The 27,605-nt window shown below is 36.8% G+C and overlaps 1 protein-coding gene and 1 non-coding gene across 4 annotated transcripts; both read right to left on the bottom strand.

Annotated features, from left to right (window-relative positions):
• Nucleotides 1-11,599: 11,599 nt before the first annotated feature.
• LOC120078109 (40S ribosomal protein S5) lies at nt 11,600-14,354 on the bottom strand. 3 transcript variants are annotated; one of them, XM_039032328.1, is made up of 4 exons: nt 14,214-14,285; nt 13,656-13,786; nt 13,468-13,553; nt 11,600-12,502 (listed from the first exon to the last, which is right to left on the bottom strand). In XM_039032328.1, exon 4 carries the CDS (start codon nt 12,495-12,497, stop codon nt 11,874-11,876), a length of 624 nt encoding a protein of 207 aa, XP_038888256.1. In that variant the 5' UTR covers nt 12,498-12,502; nt 13,468-13,553; nt 13,656-13,786; nt 14,214-14,285; the 3' UTR covers nt 11,600-11,873. The 3 variants fall into 3 exon arrangements, with proteins under 3 accessions (XP_038888256.1, XP_038888255.1, XP_038888254.1); XM_039032327.1 differs by lacking the exon at nt 13,656-13,786 and having other exon boundaries at nt 14,214-14,289; XM_039032326.1 differs by lacking the exons at nt 13,468-13,553; nt 13,656-13,786 and having other exon boundaries at nt 14,214-14,354.
• LOC120078873 lies at nt 13,696-13,792 on the bottom strand. Its single transcript, XR_005482152.1, has one exon. It is a non-coding gene; the product is annotated as a small nucleolar RNA snoR116 (small nucleolar RNA).
• Nucleotides 14,355-27,605: the final 13,251 nt, after the last annotated feature.

The raw sequence follows: 27,605 nt of genomic DNA on the forward strand, positions 1-27,605 counted from the left end.
GATCGAATTGTCTTAATCAGTCTATCCAATGCATTTTCTGTTGGAATTGGTGTCCTGATTCTCCCGGAGTCTCGTTGTTTTGTAAAGATACACATTGTTCAATAAATAAAATAACTGTTATTTAATTTTGGCATTTACTCATATCCAATAAACAAAGCTCCTTGGTTATCTTATGTAAACTTAAGCATGTATATGTGATATACAAGTGAATCATGCCTTAAGTGATAGCCTAAATCGGTCTATAGTATAAGGATTAAGGTGGGATACCTGATTCTGGTGACACTACGGATACGGCCGGCTTTGTAGAGGTTTGCAAGTGTTGTAAACTACTACAGATGGTAGATCCTAACCATCCGTGTGGAGACGTGGAGCGTGGGTATCCTATACAAAGAGTTTGTATAAGACCTAGACCACGAGATGACTAGACTCTGTATATAACATCGTTGATACTAGAGACTTGCATCTCACCTAAACGACCATAAGTGACACGACCTCAATCCTGAGTGTTTTGTGAACTCCTGCCTTTGAGGGCGGTCTTTTGATTAGTATGGGTAAGAGTAGCCAGATTGTCAAGTCAACATGCCTACCTTTTTGGGGACTTTTTTGATCTGGGAGCTGGAAACTCAATCCATAAGATAGAATTCACTTCTTTCTCAAAGCAATAATAAGTAGAGAGATTGCTCCCTTAAGGGATGGTTTCGGGGCTTGAACATAGTGGCCACAGCTTCTCTTTGGAAGAGAAGACTCAGTCATAGTAGGACTATGACTTATGTTCATTAGAGGGATCAGCGGTACTTAAGGAGACAGATGTAATTACAGTGGCATAACAATTATTAGCCCAGCTGTACTTACGAGCGATCTGTGAAGGGTTGTCGCACTGCTTATTGGTTAAGATGGACACATAATATATCTATAGTAAGAAGAGTTCAGCTGTCAGTCTTTAGTGGAGTGTCTGACAGTTAACGAATGGTGGATCTCGTGACTAAAGAGTTTAGTCAGTTATTCACGTACGGTTGGAGCTTTGAGCTATAGGTCCATAAGGTCCCCTTGGTAGCTCAATGGATTCAACTTGAGGATCAGTTCTTGGTGTTGATTTGAAATTTTCAAATTGACAAGAGGTAATTCCATTATATGTGATATGATCGGTATGGTGTATGAGATACATCAAGTGGAGGATTAATGTAAATGAGATTTACATTAAGGACCATGGAATAAAAAAAGAGTTATGGTTTATATGTTTCATGAGATGAAATATTAAAACTATAAATTATAAATATAGTATGATAGTTAGTTATCATTTATATTTATAATAATATTAATTATTGGATAATTAATTCTTTTTCTTTTAAATAACCAAAGTAGTGGATGGTTATTGGATCATGGTAACCGTGAGTTTAAAAGGAAAGTGGTTTCCTATTTTGAAAAGTGGTTTTTACAAAAGATAGAAAAAGTTTTAAGTTTTCTTCTCCGCGCAAAAGAAACTCACGAAGTCGTCAAGTAAATACAGATTTACTAAATGACGGCTGGACGAGCTAAATGATCGGGCAGGTGCGAGCTAAACGATTGTGCAGTGTTTACTAAATAATCGCATAGCTTTGTTAGACGATCGCTGGCCAAGGTAAACGATTGTGTAGAGTCTGTAAGCGACAGATCGAGCTACATGATAGACTAAATGATCTATAGCTTTTGCTATATGGTCGCATATCTTTATCTAAACGATTGGCATCGACCTATATGATAGGTCTCAGCCATCGCCCACTTGCCCAATGTGTACGCGATCGTTATTTCCTCCGTTCGTCTGCCTCATACCAAGTCCAAACAGAGCCCACCCTCTGGATTCCCACACTGAGAATACCAAGGTTGCCTTGTTGGTAGTGTCAGAATCAAGTTGACACCGTTGAGGTTTTCTGAGGCCATTCGTGGTGCTGTGGAGGCCATTTGTGTTGCAGAAGAGTTCGTGACCGAAGAGATCATTGAGAACGAGCGTGAAGTTTTTGTGTTGTGTTCGTGCGGTGTTGCGGTCATATAGATCAAGTGTTCGTGGTCGCTGTTGTTCGAGCGATCGCGCAACGAAGCGTGGAGACGCTGGTGCCATTGTTTGTACAGTTTTCCCTTTGTACTTTTGAGACTTTTATGCTGTAATTTCTGTATATGATTTGCATAACCGTTTGTTTGAAGTCGATTGTAAATGATTTGTTGATTCATGATTGTAATTTGGAATAGTCTTGTTCCCCTGCTCATGGAAATCTCGTTTTCGATTTCCTTCATTTTCAACTTCAGCCTTGAACTCTCTGAACTTTTCAAAGGATTCATACTTCTGTTGCATCAAATAAACATACCCATACCTAGAGTAATCATCAGTAAAGAGTTAGGATTGGTGTCCTAATTCTCCCGAAGTCTTGTTGTTTGTAATATACACATTGTTATGAATAAAATAAGAGTTATTTCATTCTGGCATTTACTTATATCCAATAAACAAAGCTCCATGGTTATCGTATGTAAACTTAAGCATGTATATGAGATATACATGTGGATCATGCCTTAAGTGATAACCTAAATAGGTTTGTAGTATAAGGATTAAGGTGGGATACCTGATCCTGGTGATACTACAGATACGGCCTGCTTTATAGAGGTTTGCAAGTGTTGTGAACTACTATATATGGCAGATCTTGACCATACATGTGGAGACATGCGAGCGGGGTGTCCTATACAAAGAGTTTTAATAAGACCGGACCACGAGATGATTCGTCTCTGTATATAATATCGTTGATACTGAAGACTTACATCTCACGTAAGCGAACATAGGTGACATGACCTCAATCCTGAGTGTTTTGGAAACTCCTGCCTTTGATGGTGATCCTTTGATTAGTATGGGTGAGAGTGACCAGATTTCCAACTCAACATGCCTACCTTTTTGGGGACTTGTCTGATTTAGGAGCTGGGAACTCAGTTACACAAGATGAAATTCACCCCTTCCCCAAAACAGGGGTAAGTAGATAGATTACTCCCTTGAGGGCTGATTCTGGAGCTTGAATATAGTGGCTACAACTTCTCTTTGGAAGAGAGGACTCAGTCATAGTAGGACTATGACTTATGTTTATTAGAGGGATCAGTGGTACTTAAGGAGTTAGATGTAACTACAGGGGCATAACGGTTATTGGCCAAGATGTACTTACGAGCGATCTGTGAAGGGTTATCGCACTATTGATTGGTTAAGATGGAGACATAATATATCTGTAATAAGGAGAGTTAAGCTGTTAGTCTTTAGTGGAGTGTCTGGCAGTTAACAAATGGTGGATCCCGTGACTAAAGAGTTTAGTCAGTTATTCACGTACGGTTGGAGCTTCGAGCTACAGGTCCATAAGGTCCCCTTGGTAGCTCAATGGATTCAAGTTGAGGATTAGTTCTTAGTGTTTATTTGAAATGTTCAAATTGACAAGAGGTAATTCCATTATATGTGATATGATCGGTATGGTGTATGAGATACATCAAGTGGAGGATTAATGTATATGAGATTTACATTAAGGACCATGGAATAGAAAAAGAGTTGTGGTTTATATGTTTCATGAGATGAAATATTAAAACTATAGGTTATAAATATAGTATGATAAGTTAGTTATCATTTATATTTATAATAATATTAATTATGGGATAATTATCTATTTTTCTCTAATAACCAATTGAGTGGGAGGTTAATGATGGTTTCATGGTAACCATGAGATAAAAAGAAAAATGTTTTCCTAAATTTTAGTAAGTTTTTGCAAAAGTTAAATTGAGAATTCCATTCTCGAAAAGTTCTCACGGAAAGGTTGTCAAGTAAATACGATTTACTAAACAATAGCTTGGAGAGACTAGACGATCGTGGAGTGTGTCTATACGATAGAAACTCAGCTGGCCGATGAGCTAAACGATCACATAGCTTTAGCTAGACGGTCGCATAGCTTTTGTTAAACAATTGGGCATCATCTATAAGATAGACATCTGCCATCTCCCACTTGCTCAATCGTTTATCAATTGTTCTTCTCCGGTCTCTACCTCTAGCCAAGTCCACACAGAGGCCACACTTTTGGATTCTCACACCGAGAATACCAAGGTAGCCATTGTGGTGGTGTCATACTCAACTCGACACTGTCAAGGTTCTGTGTTCGTGACCTTGGTGATCGCTTTGTTCGAGTTCGCTGTGATCGTGCAGTATAGCGATCGTGGTGTATGAGCATTCGAGTGTTGCAGTCTTGCAAATTGATCGAACGTTCGTGATCAAAGGGTCTTGAAGATGAGTTTTCAAAGGTATGTGAATTCTTCTTTTGATCGTGTAGTAAAGCATGTTGTAATTTCTGTTTTGCGCATAGCCTGTTGTTTCTGTTTGTGTACTATAATTGTGAATGTTCATATACGATTGAAATTTAGAACGATCCTTCTGCTGCTCATGGAAATCCTCATATCTGATTTCCTTCATAAAGGTGATGAAATACTCATAGCCTCCCCTAGCTCACACATTCATTGAACCACGGAGGTCAGAATGCACTAACTCTAGAGGCTCTTTACCTCGACAACCTTTTCCAGTAAAAGGTCTTTTAGTCATCTTACCCTCAAGGCAAGATTCGCACATCGGTAAAGAATTTTCCTTTAACTCACTTAAAAGTCCATTCTTCACCAACCTCTCAATCCTATTGAGATAGATGTGCCCTAATCGAAGGTGCCAAAGTTTGGTATTTTCTTTTGGAGAAACACGTTGACGTTTATTTTGAGTTACGACAGTTTTAAACATCTCTATGTTATAGAGGGAACTCGTTGCTAACGGCCTTAGCACATACAAGTTATTTTCCAGATATGTTGTACAGATTTCAACTCCATCTTTATGAATAAACACTTTATTCAATTTAAAATCAAGAGTATATTTACACTATAATAAGTATTTTACAGAAATTAAGTTCCTTTTCAACTCAGGAACTACAAATATATCATGTAAAACAAGAAATTTCTTTTGTAAAGTCAACTGGACTCCTCCCACTGCCACAACTGAGACGACGTGCCCAGTGCCTACTCGCATCGTCATCTCACCAGCCTTCAGCTGCCACCAGGATCTAATCCCTTGAAAGAAAAACAAACATGATTAGTGGCGCCCGAGTTAATAACCCAAGCAGAATCATCATTTTCCACTAAACAAGTTTCCAAAACTAGTAAATCATATTTACCTTGTTTTGCCTTAGCCTTGACTGCCTTCTTTTCCTTAAGCGAGAGAGGACAATTCCTCTTCCAGTGTTCGTCTTGGTTGCAGCGGAAACACTTTCCCTTGTCAACCGGCCTCGGACGCCTACCCCGCTGGGCGACAGGCTGTGGGTTAGCAGGTGCCTTCCCCTTCCCTTTACCATCCTTCTTCTTCTTCCACTTTGCAGTGTTAGAAGTAGAAGGTGCAGACTTCATTCCTAAGGTCGAACCTTTATGGAACGCCTTTAAAGATGAAGCAACATATGCCTTACCTCTTTTCTTCTTCTTACTTTTCAGTAGGGATTGGAAAGTCTATAACTCGTTGAGGAGAGTTGTGTGAGGGTATAGTCCACTTTGTTAAGAATCATATTGCTAACAAAGTGTAGGAAGCTATCTGGCAACGAATGCAGGATTATGCTAACCTGGTTTCCCTCATCGATCCTAGACCCATTCATCTCCGCCACATTAAAGTGGACAATCATGTTAAGCACGTGTTAACGAACAGAGGTGTTGTCCTTCATTTTAGAGTTGAAGATACATTTAAGAACCTCGTGCTTGAGCTATCTAGACGGTTGTCCGAACATCCCCGCCAAGGACTCCATGATCTCACGCGCTAAGACCATGGGATCATGCTTCTTGGCCAAAACTTCATTAAGACTGGTCAAGATATAGGCTCGGACCTTCTCATTCGCTCGTGTCCAATGCTCGCAGGCCTCCCGAACATTTCGAGTGGTATTAAGAGGTGGAATAGGAGGACACTCCTCCATAAGGACGAACATGAGATCATCGATGATAAGTATTATTGTGATCATGTGTTTCCAACTAGCATAATTCTCGCCAGTCAGTTTGTCGGCGCTAAGTAAAACTAAAGTGGCGGTAGCCATTACTACGTTGCTGAAAACATAACAAACTTAATAAATCTATGCTAAACCACATTTTAACACCAATTTTAGTTTTAGAAAAATAGTTTTCAAGTACCCTAAGTGAAAAAGACTTCTATTTTGCAATGATGCCCCAGGAGACAGGACAAACGTCACCTGTGGGGTGATCAGATGCCCCTTCACTGGAATGAGACACTCTCAACCATTAGGCAGAAATAACTCTTGTAACTACACCTAGTAGTCACCATTTGTTCGGTCCAGAACTGTTAACCCTTAACAATTCCACGTAAGTGTAACCCCTCGTTTTCAGCCCTAGAGTCCCGCCCTAATGCGCCCATCGTAGGGAAAAAGTAGATTATGAAAAGAGACTAAAGCGACCTTATCCTATACAGGAGATCAGATAAAGAAACATGCAAAACTGTCATCCTATGGGGGGACACTCCCAAGGTGCCTCAAGGCGATGCACAGAAACTTTATCCAACCTAACGAGAGAGACCGTGGGATATGTTGTCACACGTCCCGCTCCCACTTACTATGAACATTCTCTCCATCCACCTTGATATTGACCTACCCAAACACCATCCTTTAGTGGGACACTCCCAGGGTGCTTTAAGGCCGAGGATAGATCTCACAGTGTGGACAATAAGGGGAGAAACGCGAAGAGGTTTACATGAAGTATCAGATACCCCAAGTACCTCCCACTGAATGTTCTACCTAGGGGTTCATTAACTTAGACCATCTGGCTACTAATTTTAATCTAAGTCAGTTTAATTTGCCCAAAAACAACTCTTGTTTTTTAAATTAAACAAGTTCAAGTAGTCACATTAGACGCTTTAACGGACTGTCCTCAAATTTGCATGCATGCATCAAATCTATCTAATTCACATTTCCAAGTAGGTTCTCAGGTAGGGGTATTCTGTTTCCGTCACCTTAAATAACTCAATCTAGACAGAACCCACCTTAGACAAAAGATCCCTTATAGATAGATTTGCTACACTTTAACCTTTTATTAGTCAATTTAATCCTATTAAACTGATTAAAAGATTAAAGTTTAGGTTGCTAATCTTATTAGAACCGTGAACTTAGGTCTATCTCTACCAAGTTTTTAAACACTTTTAAAACCATAATTCAAGCCTAAGTTCACATGCACGTCTTTCTTATAGATTTTAGTTCTAATTTCCTTATAACTCTTATAAAAGAAATAACTAAAACCCATACACATGGCAACACAACTAGGTATTTATAACACTTATAAATTTAACCTATATGTCATGCTTCATGTAGTGTCCATTCATTACTATACATAACATTTATATACATATAATGAACCAAGCAAACATGCTTCCATACACCCTTATACTATAACACTTATAATATAAAGATGATGCATGTCTATGCTTTATGCATGCATAAATATAACTCTTATATTATATGATGCATGAGCATGCTCTTATGTAATTTAAATCATGCTTCTCTAAATCATAACCTTTACAATAAAGAGATGATACATGACCAATGCATAACCTAAGGTGTGATTTCTTCTATATGGCATATCATATGACATATAAATAAACATACATCTCATGTACATTACAAAAGATTAATGGGCCGGGATGAACCGCCTCAAAACTAGAAATAAATTCTATCTATTACATTTTTTCATTGAGCAAACCAGTTCACAGGCGAACCAGGTCCTGAACCGCCCGAGCGAAGCTCCCCGTCGTTTAGTAAATGCGATCAGGTATACATGATCGTTTAGCTACGATCAAGTACTAATTACTATGCAATGAAGCATGAGGTACCCGATCATTTAGCGCACAAGACATTAACCCGTGAGTCTAAACGATCGTTTAGACGACGACGTTGCTGTGAAGCACGGTCGTCTAGACGATCACATCACAAGCACTTCAGTAAACTTTTTACTCCGCAATCATGTAGTCAGTAACTAAGGGATAAAGCTTGCTGAGCTACACAATCGTCTAGTGCGCACGCGTCAACTTACTCCCGAGTATATCGATCGTTTACACAACTCGACCAACGTTTGGTCATCTTCATCCTCAAAGAATAGCAACTCCTTGCCTCAAAGCCTCATCACGAACGACTCACAGAGACTCAAACACTTTGAATTTACAAACTCGATAACAAGTTAATACGCCCAAAAACACAAGCACCTTACAATTAACTTTAAATGTAAAAGAATTTAAATACCCAGAGGCTTCACCCCAGAAAACTCCATTAATTCACATCCACCAAACCATTTAATATTTAAACAGATGCATATATGTTTTAACCACCAAAAAAGTAAATGTTACTCTTTGCATCAATGAATTTGGAATATCATAACCTGGCTCTGATACCAATTGAAGGAACTCTTATCAAAATGTACCTCTGAGCGGAAGCAAATTCGTTCCAAACTCATTGTGACAGAATTACCGCATTCACAATCAAACATACAAGTTATGCATTAATAACAAATTATAGCATGCTTTGTAACTTTAATAAACAAAAGAGCAAGATACATACCAATTGAAGAACCCTTCTTTGCCTCAAAACTCGCTCTCGTCAATGGACTGCACCTCTCGCTCTCGTTGTGCAAGCCAAACCAATCATCCACCAAATCGTTGTCGTCTACCCATGAGCGTACTCCTCACGAACATGGTAGTAGGAAAGACACCACCACTCGGAACCCTCGGTATTCTCAGAGTGAGAATCCAGGAGGTGTGGGCTCTATTGGATTTGATAGAGGGAAGGAGGAAGGAAAAATCGTTTACCACGACCAAGCAAGTGGGAGTTATCGAGTGTCTATTGTATATACAAATGTTTGATCATTTAGGTAAAGGTACACGATTGTGTAGTAAAAAGGGTTTGATTATGTAGACGATCATTTAGTAAAACGCTCAAGCGTGCGATCAATTAGAAAACACTAGACAATCGTTTAGATAATTTTATGCGATTGTTTAGGAAAAGGCTCGCGTGTACACAATCGTTTAGTAAACTCTGAATTGTCGTGTATGCTCTCGGTTTGCTATGCGATAGGCAGTGTACCAACTCAATGAGCGAATATCTGATCTTTGCAAAAATGAAAACCATTTTCATTATATCCTTCATTTACGAAAACTGAATGCAACCTCCCACTAACTCATTCGGTTACGACGGTCCACGGAGAAAAAGTCGGGCAACAATTATCCCATAATTATTTAATTAAAAAATTAAATATAATCATATTATATTTATAACCTATGGTTTAATATCACATCATATGCAACATATGAACCATAGTCCTTTTCTCCTCCACTAGATATAAATCATATTTTTATCATTTTCCTCTAGTTAATGTATCTCATACATAATGTCAATCATATCATATATAATTGATTTGTTCAATCATATCATATATAATCCAACTCTCTCTTGTCAATTTAAACACTTCAAACTTACCCAAAAACTGATTCTCAACATGAATCCATTGAGCTACCAAGGGGATCGTATGAACCTATGGCTCGAAGCTCCAACGGTACGTGAATAGCTGACTAAACTCTTTAGCCACGAGATCCACCATTTGTTAACTGTCAGGCATTCCACTAAAGATCGTCATCTACACTTTTCTTACCATAGATATATTTCTGTGTCCATCGAATATAACCAATCAACAGTACAATAACCCTTCACAGATGCTAGCAAGTACAGCTGGGCTACCGTTTTGCCCCTGTAGTTACATCTAACTTCTTAAGTACCACTGATTCCTCTAATGAACAATACAACATAGTCCTACTATGTGTGGACACTTCTTAGGCCATAAAAAGGTGTGTGGCACCACATCGTTCAAGCCCTGAATCAGCTCTTAAGGGAGCAATCTATCTACTTACCCCTGCTTCGAGGAAGGAGTGAATTTCATCTTGTGTAGCTAAGTTCCCAGCTCCCAAATCAGACAAATCCCCAAAGTGGTAGGTTTGAGTCAGTGATCTGACCACTCGCACCCATGTAAATCAAAGGACCGCCCTCAAAGGCAGGAGTTCCCAACTCACTCAGGATTGAGGTCATGTTACCTATGTTCATCCTAGTGAAGTGAAGTCTCTGTCATGAACGGTTATATAACGAGACTATTACATTTCGTGGTCCGGTCTTATACAAACTCCTTTATATAGGATGCCCCAGCTCGCATGTCTCCACATGAATGATCAGGATCAGATCATTCGTAACAAGTTACAACACTTATAACTATTCTACAAAACGGGCCGCGTCCATAGCATTACCAAAATAAGGTTTCCCTCCTATATCCATATACTATAGAACATTTTTGTTATCACTTAAGGCATGATCTACCTGTATGTCTTCACATACATGCTTAAGCTACAATGACAACCAGGGATCTTAGTTTATTGGTTTGTGGTAAAGCAATTAAGACATCCAATGTTCCATAGACGAAAGTGAATAAAATATCATATATCATTACATTACAAGCATTTGTTCAATACTGTGTTTACAAACTACAGGACCCAACGAGAGTTTAGGGCATCATCCCCAACAGGAAGGATGTAGCATCCTCAAATATTGTTTGTTTCTCTTCTATTTATCAGATCTCCACAATTGACATCAACGGCACATCATAATTGTTTAGTAATTTCAATTGACTATTTTTAATTGGGATTTTCACACTCTAATCTAAATCGATTTTTTTCTTCATGAATACAATTATTTAGATAAAGTTTTTGTTAGTCCAGCCCTCATTTTCTAAACTAATATTTTGGTCTAGAATCAAGAAAAAGTATTGTTACAAAATTGGGTAAGTCCAAAAACGATGTAGATAGTTTCGTTAAGTGATTTTCTATTGCAGTGTATTTATTTTTAAGTTTAGTGTATTTGTTGAGTTTGGAAGCTAATCATTGTATTTGTAGGTCACATAAATATCTCATTGAAAGTATGGCAAAAAACTCTCGCACCATTGTTTGCGGAGGAACCAATTTTGGAGAGGAAAATGGTGACAACCTGATTGGAAAAGAGGTGAAAACCTAGCCAACCGATAGTCTCTAGATGTTAGTTTTAATTCCAATGTAATTGGGAATATTTCTTAACAGGTCAATTGCAATCTCATGTAGTTTAGACTTTTATAAATTCGTTTATTTTTTATTTTCAATTTATTTTGCCATTTTTATGAATGAAATGATGATTTACTACTTTTACAAATGAAAAATTAAAATCCACTATTTTTCTCGTTAGCCCAATCCATATCAACTCAAAAAGCCCAAAACGCAACTTAATTTTCAAACTGTCATTTTGGGGCATGAATTTGCTGGGTATGTATTGAAGGGCCGAGAAAGAGAAACTAAAGATCATTCTGATCCTGAAAAACTTCAAGGATTGCTTAGAAACAGAGCATAAACCTCAAGATTTGGCATATGAGATAAACTTCAACAGAGTTTGTAAAGTCCAATTAACATTACACCATTGACGCCAAAAAAAAAAAAAGATAAGATTGAACCATTAGAAGGAAAAAAAAAACCGATACAATATGGACCAAAACATACATTAAAAACCAAAGAAGACAGGTACAATTAAGATAATACTAGAAAACATACTTGAAACTTTAAGAAATACATCATGGATTAGCTTGTTCTGATGGAAACCACAATGATATCAAAACTTCAAAAAGCCTAAAACAAGTAGATATGAATTGTCGTAACAAGGAAACCAACTATAGTGTTCATTAGAAGAATGTAGCCAGACACAAGAAAAAGAACATAAAACTCTTGCTATGCCACATAAAACAAACACTGAAATATAACGTTAACGATTAGCCTTTGCAACTCTCTCAATCTCGTCCTTTTTCTTGATGGCATAACTGTTTGAAGAACCCTTTGCTGCATTAATAAGTTCATCAGCCAAGCATTCTGCAATTGTCTTGATATTCCTGAAGGCAGCCTCACGAGCACCAGTCGTGAGGAGATAGATTGCTTGGTTAACACGGCGCAAAGGGGATATATCCACGGCCTGACGCCTAACAACACCAGCTGAACCAATTCGAGTAGCATCTTCACGTGGCCCACTGTTAACAACGGCATCGACAATGACTTGAATTGGGTTGAGATCAGTTAGAAGATGAATAATCTCCATTGCGTGCTTAATAATCCTGACAGCCATAAGTTTCTTCCCATTGTTCCTACCGTGCATCATAAGTGAATTTGTGAGCCTCTCGACAATTGGGCACTGAGCTTTTCGGAAGCGCTTGACAGAGTACCTCCCAGCAGTGTGGGGTACATAGGTGGCATGTTTGGCAGGTGCAACCCCAATGTAATCAACCAAAGAGATGTCGTTCACCTGGACATCATCAGAGGTCCACCGGTTGAACAGTTTCACATCATGATGAGGCTGGGTCAATTCCTGGTTTACCACATCAACTTCAACAGCCATTATTCCTGAAGAGCATTTATTTACACAAAAAAAGTGAGAACTAGTTGGATTAAACGAGTCATGCACATCCAGATGCCTTTTCCATAGAGAAAATTATAAAGGCAAGGAAACCAAACAACACCAATCCACACGTTCTCTCAAAAGCAACTAACCCCATTCCCCATTCCTAATGGAGAACTTAATGAGTAGAAAAAGAGGGAAAAAAAACACCCGGTATAAATTACCACAAAATTCCATGGATTCCTTTAATAACCAAGGCTTTCCACAAAAGTAATAAATCCGAACTAAAAAATTAGACAAATAAAACTCTACTTATTATTCAATTCACTAATAATAGATTGATATGTGGATCACATAGTATAATTTCGAAAAACGGAGCTTCCTGTCAAAGAAGAGAACAGATGGAAGGCCAGTTGAAAATATTAGTATTCGTCTTTCTCTTTCAATAAAATTAAAATAAGCAAAAGTATTATGTTGAAAACATTTAAAACAAAAACTCCCCATGCTTCAGTAGGAGAGCGGGTTTTCTGAAGGAAAATTGACTTCCCCTAAACACCATCCTCCTCTTCATTGGCAACATGTGTGCAAGTATATAGTGGTACAAGTAATGTGTTCTAAAAATGGAGTAAGCATACTCACAGCTAGAAATAACTTAATACAAATGCACACAACTGCAATAATTCGAATATGACAGAACTTTCTTATAAACTATTAAGGGTTGAAACTACCATACGAGAGATGAGTCTTAAAAGTTGAGATACATTTTGTCACAATATTCACAAGTAAAAGATACCAATGTGAATAATTGTTAAAAAAAAGGTATTTTAATAACAAAAGATGGGGGAAACCCCCTAAATTCATAGCACTGCCCGAGGGTTCTATCCAAATACCCAGAAGACCATTCTAAAATAATTCATTTTGAATAACAACTAAGTAGGATGAATGTTGAATACTCAAAATGTAGGAGCACCTGAATGCACAAGCCTTAACAAAGGTAAGGGAAGTGCCAGAATCTTGGCCCCAAATCCTTGTTGGCAACGTACAGCGCTGATGACACTACAGAAAAGAGCGCCTCAGAGACTCTAATTTATTGCCTTTGGCAATTTCACATTCGATACATTACGAGCAGATTAGCTCAGAAATTGAATATAAAAGAACCTATAAATTGAAAAGGTGAGCTAATCCTTATCGATAAAAGAGGCTCAGAAAGATTCATGTTGACATCAACAAACTCGCCCTAGAAAGAAGGCAAAGCTTTCATAGTTTGATGGTATATGAATTCGTCATCACTGCCATTAACAAATGAAACAAATTTATTGAAACAGTAAACAGTTGGATCAGAATATCAACAAATCTAAAAAAACTTGAACTCATTCACGCAATCAAGGCATAATGGCTGCAAAATGACCGATGGAGAAGTAAAGAGATGAATAAAAATGAATTAACAATTAAATAGGCAAAACTCACATGAGCAAGAGTAATATTAACACAGCAGATCTACAGTATTGCAATACATACATTTCAATCAATTCCTGCAAGTCCCAGAAACAACAAAACTCGAAAAACCCACCACTTAATGGCAACAAAACTAAAACATAAGACGAATGTATGAGAAATTGGGGATGAAATTAACCTACAGTACTGAAGAACTCCAAAGGAAAATAATAACAAAAGAGCAAAACCCAGAGGCTAAAAATATGAAAGGCGGCGTCTTACCGTAGTATGGCGGCAAATGAGGGAAGAGAGAGTGAGGATGAAGGTCAGTAACCGGCCGCCGTCGCCGATTTGCGTATGTAAGGCCCTAGAGAGAAGGGGATGTAAGGAACCCTAAAGTGATATATATACATATTAAAAAGCCGGTTCGGTTCGGACTGAACGATATATTCTCCGAACCGGTCCGGTCTTGACTTTTTTTTTTTTTTTTTTGTGAAGATGACATTTAATCCTTTTAGAAATTTAAGTCCCAATTTGATAACTATTTCATTTTTTGTTTTTAGTTTTTGAAAAATAAGTCTATTATCTTCCTATTTCGTACATTAATTTGTATTTTTCTTGAGTATAATGATTGAATTTTTAGCCAAATTCTAAAAATAAATACAAGTTTTTAAAACTACTTTTTTTAATTTTCAAATTTTGAATTATTTTTTAAGCCATTGGTAAAATGTAGATAACAAAATAATAGACTTGGAGGTGGGAGCAATATCTATAGACTTAATCTTCAAAAATCAAATGATTATCAAATAAGGCGTTAGAAATTGTTTCTTTACTTTATATCTCTTATTTACATTGCTTTGTTTTAGATATTATTTATGCAATTACTTATTCTAAAGGGCTTGATACTTTTCTTTCAAATTAGCTAGACACTACTTGCACTTATTCTATAAAAAGAACGTAACTTAATTGGTATATTATTTGTACTTTCAACCTCGAAGTTAAAGGTTATCTATTACTTTAAAAAATATATTCTTTTAATGAAAAAAAAAATAAAAAGAGAATTTAATTATAAAATTTTAATCATACAACTTTAATTTATGATTATGAGAATTTTGATAAATCATGAAAAAAATATTTATAAAAATTTTGGAAGTTGAGTAAGGGAAAATAATAGTTATTTTAATTAAGTTTAAAATGTATTACAAAAGAATATATAAATTAAACATGTAGGTAAAAGATATAAACTAAAAATGTTGTACTACTTTTTGAAATTTGTTGTGATAATCATCTTGATAAAAAAAAAATATAGTTTTTCTATTTTAATTGGGATGATTTGATCATCTTTTTAATTTCAAACTTTAATATGAACCAAAATAATATTATTTTCAAATAAACATGCTCATTTAGTTAAAAGATGTATTTGATATTTTGATTTGGATACTTGATTGTCCTCTTAATTTTAAAGTTTAATTTAAATAAGAAAAAAAATGAAAACGAAGAGATATTTGTAGTGGGAAAATTGGAGGACATGATGCCTACTTTTAGAGTTTGAAAGGGAAAAAAAAACTTAGAAGCTCAAAAATAGGATTTTTTTTTTTTTCTTTTAGCGTGTGTCAAGGGATCGAATCCTGTAATGGAAACAAATGATCCCTTTACAATTAATTTTGAAAAACGTTAATACATAAAAGAAAACATGCAATGGTTAAGCACATAAAAAATACAGGAATGGGATTACCTTTGAAGATCTTTTTCTTTCTCTTCTCCAAGTCTTGAATAAAAACACGAATTCCCCTTCTCGTTCAGGACACCACAAAAAAAGACTCCCCTACAATTCTCTTGGCCAAGAACCTAGTTGTGGGGAACCTTTCCGTAAGGAGAGGGAATTATAGCGAAAAACTCCTATGTGTTTTGCCTTTTTGTTTTTGAGAAAATTTTGAGAGAATGTTTTCTCGAGGGAGAGAGCGTGTAAATTATACATAAAAATTCCAATCCTTTAGAAGAGAGGAGGGAAGTTACATCTTACCTCCCCACTCTCTTGCATGAGAGTTGGTTTTTTTAATTTATTTTAATTAATTAATTATATTAATAATTATTTAATTTAATTTAATTTAATATCATATATTTAAATAAATCTATATTTGAATCATATTCAAATGTACATCTATTTTATAACTTATAGTTTTAATATGAATCGAACTCATATTATTGAATATTTGAATCTTATCTAAATAAATTAAATCTCTCATATTATATAGTTTAATGTTGAATCTTATTCAAAATTAACTTTGTATTATAACGTATATGAAGGAACTCTTATCCAAGAGTACCTCTGAGCGGAAGCAAGATCGTTCCAAATTCATTATGACAGAAATACCGCATTCACAGTATAACATACAAGTCATGCATTTAACAACAAATTACGGCATGCTTTCAAACTTAAACAACAAAAGAAAGAGATACATACCAGTTGAAGAACTCTTCTTCTCTGAACTCTCGCTCTCGTCAATCCAGCAGATCTCATTGTCGCTGAGATCGTCAAGCCTATTGTCCACCAAATCTCATTGTCGTCTACCAACGAATGGACTTCACACGAACAAGCAACAACGACAGACACAACTACTCGGAAACCTCGGTATTCTTGGAGTGAGAATCCAGGAGGTGTGGGCTTTGTTGGATTTGATTGAGGGAAGGAGGTAGGAACGATCGTTTACCACGACCAAGCAAGTGGGAGATATTTGAAGTTTATCGGTATAGACGATCATTTAGTAAAATCGCTCGGGCGCGCGATCGTTTAACAAATGCTTCGCGATCATTTAGATAAAGCACGCATGTACACAATCTTTTAGTAAACTTTGAGCTATCATGTATGCAATCGTTTGCTAGGCGACAGATAGTGTACTAATTCGTGTAGCGATTAACCGATCTCTTATAAAATGAAAACCATTTTCATTTTATCCTTCAGTTACGAAAACTGATTGCAACCCCCCACTATCTCATTCGGTTACGGAGAAAAAACCGCCAACAATTATCCTATAGTTGTTTATTAGAAATAAATATAATCATATTATATTTATAACCTATAGTTTAATATCACATCAAATGCAACTTATAAACTATAGTTATTTTCTCCTCCACTAGATATAAATCATATTTATATCATTTTCCTCCAATTAATGTATCTCATATATCATGTCAATTATATCATATATAATTGACCCGTTTAATTATATCATATATACTTAAGTTCACTCTTGTCAATTTGAACACTTCAAACTTACCCAAAAACTGATACTCAACTTGAATCCATTGAGCTACCAAGAGGACCTTGTGACGTCCCAAAAGATTGTAAGGTAAAATCCATCTTGTTCCTTTTTATTTTTGGGTTTGATAATACATGATAAGTGGTTAGGGGATTTTGGAAAAAATATATATATATTTATATATATTTTAAAAAAATTATTATGTATATTTCTTTAAGGAAAAGGGAGGAGTTAAGGTTTAGTGGCATACAATTGGTTATAAATGTGGAATTAAAGAGTCCTTGGTTTGCTGCAGAGAAAATAAAGGAAAGAAAATTTTATTTTTTCTCTCCTTCTTCTTCCTTCCAGCCCCCCCTCGCAAGACCCTTCTTCCCCAACTCGTTTTCGCCAGCTCTACATGGTTTGACAGGTCGTCGGTCGTCTGAACGCCACCGCCTCCTCACAATCGTCGTCCGCGTTGTTCACGCCTCAGCTCAGTCGCACCGATCGCGCCTTAACTCTCCGCCGCTCGCACCTCAGTTTTCTGCCAACGCCATGCCATCCCCTGTTCCACTTCCGCTCATTCCGTGGTGAAGCTCGGTCGCTCGAGGAGTCCGCCCGAAGCCGCCATCGACCGCGCCAAGAAGCGTCCAGACCATTCGTCAACCCGAAACAGCGATTGACGAACCGAGGCTGCAAACTCGTTCATCCAAACCCAAAGCGTCCAACCATGCCTTGCCGAGTTCGCCAGTCGCTGACCTAACCCAAGTGTCGTTCACCAATTCTGACGCGGGTAGTTCCGATTGTTGCCAAATTGTGTTTGGTTCCATGTGATTCTTCTGTTTGGGGTAAGTTTCGAGTTCCTTTGGTAGGCTCATGGTCATTGGCTGTATTGGGCCAAAGCAATTTTTTATTATCCATGGAATTTTGTGGTTGGATTCAGGAGTTGTGGTGGTGAAGGAAGTTTTCAAGCGGAGTGAAGGTTCGTTTTGGGGCAGCTTAGTATCCTTAGGTAAGTGGATGCAGTGTCAATGCTTTTGTAGGTGGGTTATGCTACTATGTTTTGTGTCAAACTGTTGTTATAATTGTGTGGCCAGGTTGGACGGTTTATTTGGAGTGTTGGAAGATCGTTCGAGTGTGTGGGTTTCGTTGCTTTCGTGCTTGCATTGGAATTTGCTCGTTGGGTCAAACTTAGGTAAGTGGTTTACTACCGGTCCCTCGAACCTAGGTAAGTGGAATAAAATATTTTGATATGCCTGCTGGTCAAATGAAAATTTTCGAAGCTTACGCTTATGTCACTGTATGTCAATGTTGTATGTTGTCGCAAAGTTTGATGGATGGATAAATTGTGAACTGTTGGGTGATCTTAGCATGATTTATGACCTTGTTTGTATGCTTATGTCTGTTTTAGATTTCAGTGACTGTTAGTATTACCATTGGGCTATGCACATCGTATGTTGTGAACCTTTGGGCCCACACCCTATGCTTATTTACGGTGTCCTTTTGAGACCACCACTTATGTTTATGTTTGTGATCTTTTGGTCACTACTTATGAAAGCGTGCCTTTGGGTTCACCCCTTATGCTATCATTGAATGGGCCTAGTAATGGGTCACTTACTGGGTATATTTTTATACTCATCCTTTTCTTTTCATGTTTTTCAAGTAAGGGTAAAGATAGGCAAGCGCATGATAAGAGGGATCCGTGACCTGACCATTTGGACGGATTATTGCTTCTGCACTTAGGTTTCATGTACTAGAGTCTAGTTTAGGAGTTAAGCATTTTACAATCTTATGAAATATTCATTAATTTTATTTAATTGTTATTTATTTAAAAGTTGGGTTACGGGTTCCCCGAACGGTTATTTTTTTCTCTTCTTTGCTTATTTGAACATTATTTAATTAAATAAAAATTGTATCTCCTTTATTTTATTATTCTTTAAGAAAATGTATTGTCGAGCCTATGCAGCATAAAGTAACATCCCAGAAACATACTAGAAATTTGGGTCGTTACAGACTTTATGGACTTATGGCTCGAAGCTCTAACGGTATGTGAATAGCTGACTAAACTCTTTAGCCACGAGATCCACCATCCATTAACTTTCGGATACTCCACTAAAGACCGATAGCTGCATTCTTCTCACGACAGATATATTTCTGTATCCATCGGATATAACTAGTCAACAGTATGATAACCCTTAACAGATGCTCGGAAGTACAGTTGGGCCAATTTATTGTTTTGCCCCTATAGTTACATCTAACTTCTTAAGTACCAATGAACCCTCTAATGAACAATACAACATAATCCTACTATGTGTGGATACCTCTCGGGCAATGAGAAGGTGTGTGGCGCCACATCGTTCAAGCCTCGAAATTAGCCCTTAAGGGAGAAATTTATCTACTTACCCCTGCTTTGGGGAATGAGTGAATTCCATCTTGTGTAGTTGAGTTCCCAGCTCCCAAATCAGACGAATCCCCAAAGTGGTAGGTTTGAGTCAACAATCTGTCCACTCGCACCCATGCAAATCCAAGGACCACCCTCAAAGGCAGAAGTTCCCAACTCACTTAGGATTGAAGTCATATTACCTATGGTCATCCTAGTGAACTGAAGTCTCTGTCATGAACGACGTTATATAACGAGACTATAACACTTCATGGTCCGATCTTATACAAACTCTTTTGTATAGGATGCTCTCGCTTGTATGTCTCCACATGAATGATCAGGATCAGACCATCTGTAGCAAGTCACAACACTTGTAACTATTCTACAAAGCGAACCGCATCCGTAGCGTTATCAGGATAAGGTTTTCCTTCTATATCCATATACTACAGACCATTTTGGTTATCACTTAAGGCATAATCCACTTGTACGTCTCCACATACATGCTTAAGTCACATCGAAAACCAGAGATCTTAGTTCATTGGTATGTGGTAAAGCAATCAAAATATCTAATGTTCCATAGACAATAATGAAGAAAAATATCATATATTATTACATCACAAGCGTTTGTTCAATACAGTGTTTACAAACTACAGGACCCAACGAGAGTTTAGGGTATCAACCCCAACAGTATCTATATACATTACATAAATTGTATCATATACAATTAACATTTTTTTTCCTTAATCAATTTGAGCACATCAAAACCTTTCAAAACTAATGATCCTTAGTTTATCCATTGTGTGTTAGCAGAGGAACGTAATGGAACTACAGTTATAAGCTTTAATGATTCGAGATTAATTAATTAAATTCACAACATTCATTAACCATAGCTGCACTTTTATGAACTGCAAAATGTTTTGTGTCCACTGATATAACCATTACAAGTAAGTATATCCTTCATGATTCGTTCGTAATTACATTTGGGTAAAATTATCGTTTTACCCCTATAATTACCTCTCACTCCTTAAGTACCATTAATCTTCTAATGAACAATCGGTTTATGGTTCAACTGTAAACCATGTCCCTCCCGGGTCAATGAGAGGGTGGGGCTTTATTATTGAAGACCTAAAGTCAATGCTTAAAGGAGCAACTTATCTACTTACCCTAAAGATAGGAATGAATGAATTCTATCTTGTGTAGCTATGTTCCCAACTCCCGGCTCGATCTCGTCTCCAAAATGTTAGGCATATTGAGTCGGCAACTTGAGTCACTCTCACCTATAAAAATCAAAGGATGATACCTCACAGGCAGGAGTCGATACTCACTTAGAATTGAGACTGAGTTACATATGGTCATTGTTTGAAATATTAATCTCTTCAATCAACGATGTTACAAAAAGAGATTAAATATTATGTGGTCCAATCTTATACAAACTCTCTATATAAGATACTCTCATTCACATATCTCTACATGAACGATTTGGATGAAATCATTTGTAACGTTTACAAAGTGGGTCATATCCATAGTGTTACCAGGATAAGGCGCCCAACTTTATCCGTATACTATAGACCTTTTAGATTATGACTTAAACATGACTCACTTGTATGTCAACTACATAATATTCAAGTTACATTAAATAATCTTGATCTTAGTTTATTAGATTGAGTTACACAAGTCTAAATATCAAATACAAAAATACTTAATTTTATTAAATAAATAATTTGTTTACAATGTATAAACCACAAGTTTAAGACATAAATTGAAGGGATCGAATCCCCAGCAGAAGCAATTAATCTCTATCTTCATGAATTATTTGTTCCTCTTCTAGGTTGCATAAAATTATTTTTTTCCTCTTCCTCTCACGTTTTCTCTTCCTTCAACTTGTCTTTCTTGTTCAACTAAATCAATCACTTCCTTATCTTCTTGTAAAGCATGTTCTTCTCTTTGTTGTTGTGTCCTCCTTTCTTGCATATTTCCACCATGCACTGAATTGCTTGAAGAATAGCGTATTAGGATCTTGTACTTGTGGTACTCCATCTTGTGACATTTTTAAGTTGGTAATAAAAGGGGCTTCGCCACACTTCTCACTAATTTCACTCAATGACACTCGTGTTTATCACTCGAAGGGCAAGTTTTTTATACTAGGTCAAAGATGTAAGGGTTGACTTAAATTTTGGTGCACTCTTGTTAGAAGCTTAATGTAACCAATTCAAATGATCAAATCTCACAAACTAAGACTAGAATAACTCAATCTTAGGAACAACAACTCAAAAATATGAATAAATTAAGAATCTAAAAACAAACTTTTCATGTGTCTTGAATCTTGAACACTTTTTTTGCTGCTTTTTAATTTTTTTTGCTAATTTTTTTGCTCTTTTTTTTTTTTAAAAATGATCTTAGAGCAAATTTGAAGAAGATTTCAAGACAATTTGTAGTATGTCTTTGCACGAAAAAAGAAAATTGAGAAACAAAACAAATTGAAACAAAGTAAAGATATTTTACCTCTAGAGTCAACCAAGGATGATGACCAAATTCTCTGATATAAAATGATAATCCCTTATAATGTTCGATGGATACAAAGCTAGAGGTCCTTCTAGTATCCTTGCAACTCTCATAAATAAAGCTAACTTAACGAGTTGATTCAAACCAAGAGCTTATTTAGAAGTGAAGGACTGTGAGGTCCAGATGCAGAAGCAGGATCGGTCCCAAAATTAGAATTTCACATAATCAAATTTCATAGAACATAAATTATGCATATCAATAGAAAATTATAGCATGCTACAAGAAGGAGAAAAGGGTTAGAAATTCATACTCTTGAAGACAAAACCTCTTCACGAAATCCTTCTTTCTGAACCATTCACGTACGAACCAAGAACCAACCACAAGGACACCACCAATTGGAGTTATTCTTTTTTGGGTAGAGAATTCTCTAGAGTGTGTGGACTCTGAGTTTTGGGAGAGGGAGAATAGATTTTAGAGAGAGAAAATTTCTTAGGAGAATGTATTCTAGAAAAACTTACACAAAGAGAGACTCTGCAATTCTTCAATCAAGAAGATGAAGATACCACCCTTTTCTGAATCACATTCCCACATACGATTAAGAGAGAAAAGAGGGGGAGGGAGTTACAACTCCCTCCCATATTTATTTCAAAAATTAATATAATATTCAAAATAGTTTAATAAAATAATTTAATAAATTATTTAATATATATTTATATGATAACCACCTTATCATATAATATATATTAAACTATACGTTATATCAAATTTAACACATAACCTATAGTTTTTATATTGTATCAAATACAATATAACCTATAGTTTGTTTCTCTTTCATTAATGCATGCATTTAATATAAATCACATTTATACTAAACTTAATTATATGAATCTCATCCATATAATTAATATTTGAATCATATTCAAATATTTATTTCCTCTTAGATAAACTTTATATTTAATGTATCAAATACATTATATAAATTATATCACATATAATTAATTTAATTTAATTATATCACATGATCATTTAGGTTATCATTTAAACATGTTCCACCTATATGTCTCTACATATAGGTGCATCTCGATCTTGGAATATAAGATTTGATCCTATGATAAAATCTTATGGCTTTGATCAGAATGTTGATAAGTCTTGTGTTTACAAGAAAGTCATCAACAACTCAGTAGCTTTCCTCGTGTTGTATATGCTGATGAAAAATTAAGTGTCAATTACTCGACAACTAAAATCTTGGGGACGTAATATGCGATGCATGTTCTTAATGTATGCGTTGATTATCATGCATTGTTGGTCATGCTTGGGAAGTCTATGCGACAACAAATGTATGCATGACCATGCGTTCCTGTCACAAGTTTTCTTGCACTCACGCCAAGTATAACACGAACGCAAGTTTCTCGGGTGATCCGAGGTCGAACTCAGGGACTTGTAGCTAGACGAATGCAGTAATGTGCATGCGACGATTGAATAAAAGAATAATGGAGGGGACGCTAAGCTAACACTACTCCTACTCCTAACTAACAGACAACGCAATGAGAATATGAATGAGAGGTAAAGACACAACAACTATTGACAGGAAGTAAATGGATGGAAAAATAGATAAAATGTGGAGATGTCTTCATTGAAACCCTTAAGAGTGATCGCAAGAGCAACCTCAGCCAACGCAAGCTATGCGATCATACTACACACACTAAAAGCCTAAATCTAGGACGTATGCAGTGTGTATGCATAAATGTCGAGATGACCGCATACAGCCACCATATCCTACTTCCTGGACGCAGCCATTGTCCTCTCAGTAGGGTGCATACGTTGTGTAATAACAAACGGAGCTTATTCCTAAGTCTCTATTCTTGCTTATGCAAACCTAATCTAACCCTCTCGAGCATCGATTCTAATCTAGCTCTCTCAAGTCTTAGGTTCTTTCTTTAGACTCTCTCTCGAGCAACTCTAAATGTGTGATGGGCGCATACATAAGACAAGATAATCACACAAACTTGGCTGACGCAAGATTATTCCTATCTCTAGTGAACAATAGTTTACATTGCTTAATGCAACCAACCACTTACCCTCCCAGGCAATTAGTTGTTGTTGACTTTACTCATAGACAAGCGTTGCGTTCGCCTATAAAAGGCATTGCTACAGCTTCACACCAAGAAAATAAGGTTTCCTCACACACTCACGCAACGCACACCTCTCGGTGATTTGCTACATGCTTCATATCTTTAATCCACATGACTAAGTATGCAATACTCTAGCAATCTCACTAAGTGATGCAATGAAAGTTAAGGATGCTAAGTAAAGAATATGGAGATGGAATCGAAGGAGACACGGAAATGCATTGAACACATAAGGTATTAATTCCTTAATCAAAAATGTAATATAATACAATATAAGAAACAAAGAGAAAATGAAATGACCGACTGGAAGCAATGACTTGCTTCCAACGGATGTGCATCAAGGCTACTGGTGGTGCCATAGATGGGCAGTGGAGCTGACTCTCTCGAGATCTAGCTTCGGTCGTTACTCGGAATGGATGATGGAGATGAAGAACTCTCAAGCTTTCTTCTCACGCATTAGTCTGGATCACAAGTATAACCCTGGATGAGTTGAAATTCTGCTCATCAGCTTCTTTATATAGAGCTTGGATCGTCGACAGCATTAATGGACTACTCTGATTCTGATATTCGCAGCGCGTTAGTCCTTTTCTGAATCTCTACTGCTAACGGTGTGATAGGTGAAATGTCAACATCATCTTTTGATTTCCTCGAGATATGCGCTGATGTGTTTATTTCACCAGCCTTGCATTGATCCCTTTATTATGCATTATCGTGTAGCCGCAATCATGTAGTGACCGCATTCGCTTAATACCACGACTTCTGCACGATGACTGCAATCGCTTGACGATCGTAACGCCTATGCGATGGACGAATGCGACTGATTACCGCAACACCCATGCATTGATCGAATGCGTTCGCCTTTGCGATGGAGACTTTCTCCGCATGCGGTCGTCTATGCAGTAGTTTGGCTTCCGCATTTGTATCCACTTTTTGCATTAGCTACAAAAATAGACAATTCAGCGTATAATAACGCATAATAATTGGTTAGCCGAGATTCTTAATGTTGAACACCGCAAGCTCATTTTCTCATGAATTCTTAACATAATTGTCGTATATACTGCTTAACAGCCTTCATAATTATAAATAAAAGGCCTAAGATGACATGCATTTCTGCATGTCATCAGTATGTGAATGATATCCTATGCATGTCATCAGTATGTGGATGGTATCCTACTCATTGGGAATGACGTAGGTGTTATGACTTCTGTAAAGAAATGGTTGGCAGCTCAATTCCAAATGAAAGATTTGGGATAGACGCAGTTTGTTCTAGGGATCCAGATTATCAGGGATTGTAAGAACAAAAGGTTGGCCTTGTCTCACGCATCGTATATTGACAAAATGCTTGTCAGATATTCGATGCACAATTCCAAGAAGGGTTTATTACCTTTCAGGTATGGAATTGTATTGTCTAAAGAACAGTGTCCTAAGACTTCTCAAGAAGATAAGGAAATGAGATTAGTTTCCCATGCATCGGTTGTTGGTAGCCTTATGTATGTAATATGTACTAGACCTAACATTTTCTATGTAGTAGGGATTGTCAGTCAATATCAATCCAATCCAGGATTAGATCACTAGACAGCGGTCAAAATAATCCTTAAGTATCTTCAGAGAACGAGGGACTATATGCTTATGTATGGAGATAAGGATTTGATCCTTACAAGATACACAACTCTAACTTTCAGAATGATCGAGATTCTCAGAAATCCACATCAGGGTCAGTATTAGAGGAGCTATAGTTTGGCCAAGAATAAAACAATGATGCATCGTCGACTCTACTATGGAAGCTGAATATATAGTTGCTTGTGAAGTTGCTAAAGAGGTTGTTTGGCTTAAGAAGTTCCTTACTGATTTGGAAGTTGTTCCAAATATGTCTTTGCCCATCACACTTTATTGTGATAACAATGGTGCTGTGAAAAATTCAAAGTAACCAAGGAGTCATCGAAGAGGCAAACACATTGAATGGAAATATCACTTGATTCGGGAGATTGTGCATTGAGGTGATGTGACTGTCATGAAGATTGCTTCAAAGCACAATGTTGTTGATCCCTTTACAAATCTCTCACGGCTAAATTATTCGAGGGCCATCTAGTCTACGGGATATGCGGCATATTGTCTAAGGCAAGTGGGAGATATTACTGGGCTATAGTGTATGCCTAAGTTTATTATATTTTGTACTTTATTGGTATTGTACATTATGCTCCCTAGGCTTTAGGACAAGTGGGAGATTGTTAGGATTGGTGTTCTAAATCTCTTGTATTCTCTTAGTTTGTAAACATTGTATAAACAAATTGTTATTAATAAAATAATTGTTGTTTTATGAGCACACACTCAATCCAATAAACTAAGATCTTAGGTTATTTTATGTAATTTATGTTGGGATTGTGTCCTAATTCTTCCGGAGTCTTGTAGTTTGTAAACAGTTTGTACGCATTGTTATTAATAAAATAAGTGTTATTTTATTTGTATTTACTTATATCTAATAAACCAAGATATGTTGTTATTTCATATAAACATAAGCATGTATGTGAGACATACAAGTGAATCATGCCTTAAGTAATAACCTAATAGGTTTGTAGTATAAGGATAAATAAGGGAGACCTTATCCTAGTGACACTTTGGATACAACCCGCTTTGTAAAGTTTTACAAATGGTATGATCTCCTTACCATTCATGTGGAGACATGCGAGCGGGGGTATCCTATTCAAAGAGTTTGTATAAGACCGAACCACAAGATAGTCTCTTTATATAACGTTTTTTATATTTGAGACTTACATCTCACTAAAATGATCATAGGTGACATGACCTTAATCCTGAGTGTTTTGGGAACTTCTGCCTATGAAGGCGGTCGTTTGATTGGTATGGGTGAGAGTGGCCAAATTGTCAACTCAACAAGCCTACCTTTTTGCGGATTTGTTTGATTGAGGAGCTGGGAACTCAGTTACATATGACGGAATTCACTCTTTCCCCAAAGCAGGGGTAAGTAGATAGATTGTTCCTTTAAGGGCTGATTCCGGGTCTTGAACACAATAGCCACATCCTCTCTTTGAGAGAGGACCCAGTCATAGTAGGACTATGACTTATTGTTCATTAGAGAAATCAGTGGTACTTAAGGAGTTAGATGTAACTACAGGAAAAAAACAGTAAATTGGTCCAACTGTACTTACGAGCGATTTGTGAAAGGTTATCGCACTGTTGATTGGTTGATATGGACACAGAAATATATCTGTAGTGAGAAGAGTGTTAGCTATCGGTCTTTAGTGGAGTGCTCAGCAATTAACAGATGGTGGATCTTGTGACTAAAGAGTTTAGTCAGTTATTCACGTACTGTTGGAGCTTCAAGCTACAGGTCCATGAGGTCCTTTGGGTAGCTCAATAGGTTCAAGTTGAGAATAAGATTTTGGTTGATTTGAAGTGTTCAAATTAA

Source organism: Benincasa hispida, chromosome 5, assembly GCF_009727055.1.
Source record: "Benincasa hispida cultivar B227 chromosome 5, ASM972705v1, whole genome shotgun sequence".
In the NCBI taxonomy this organism is placed as follows: Eukaryota; Viridiplantae; Streptophyta; class Magnoliopsida; order Cucurbitales; family Cucurbitaceae; genus Benincasa; species Benincasa hispida.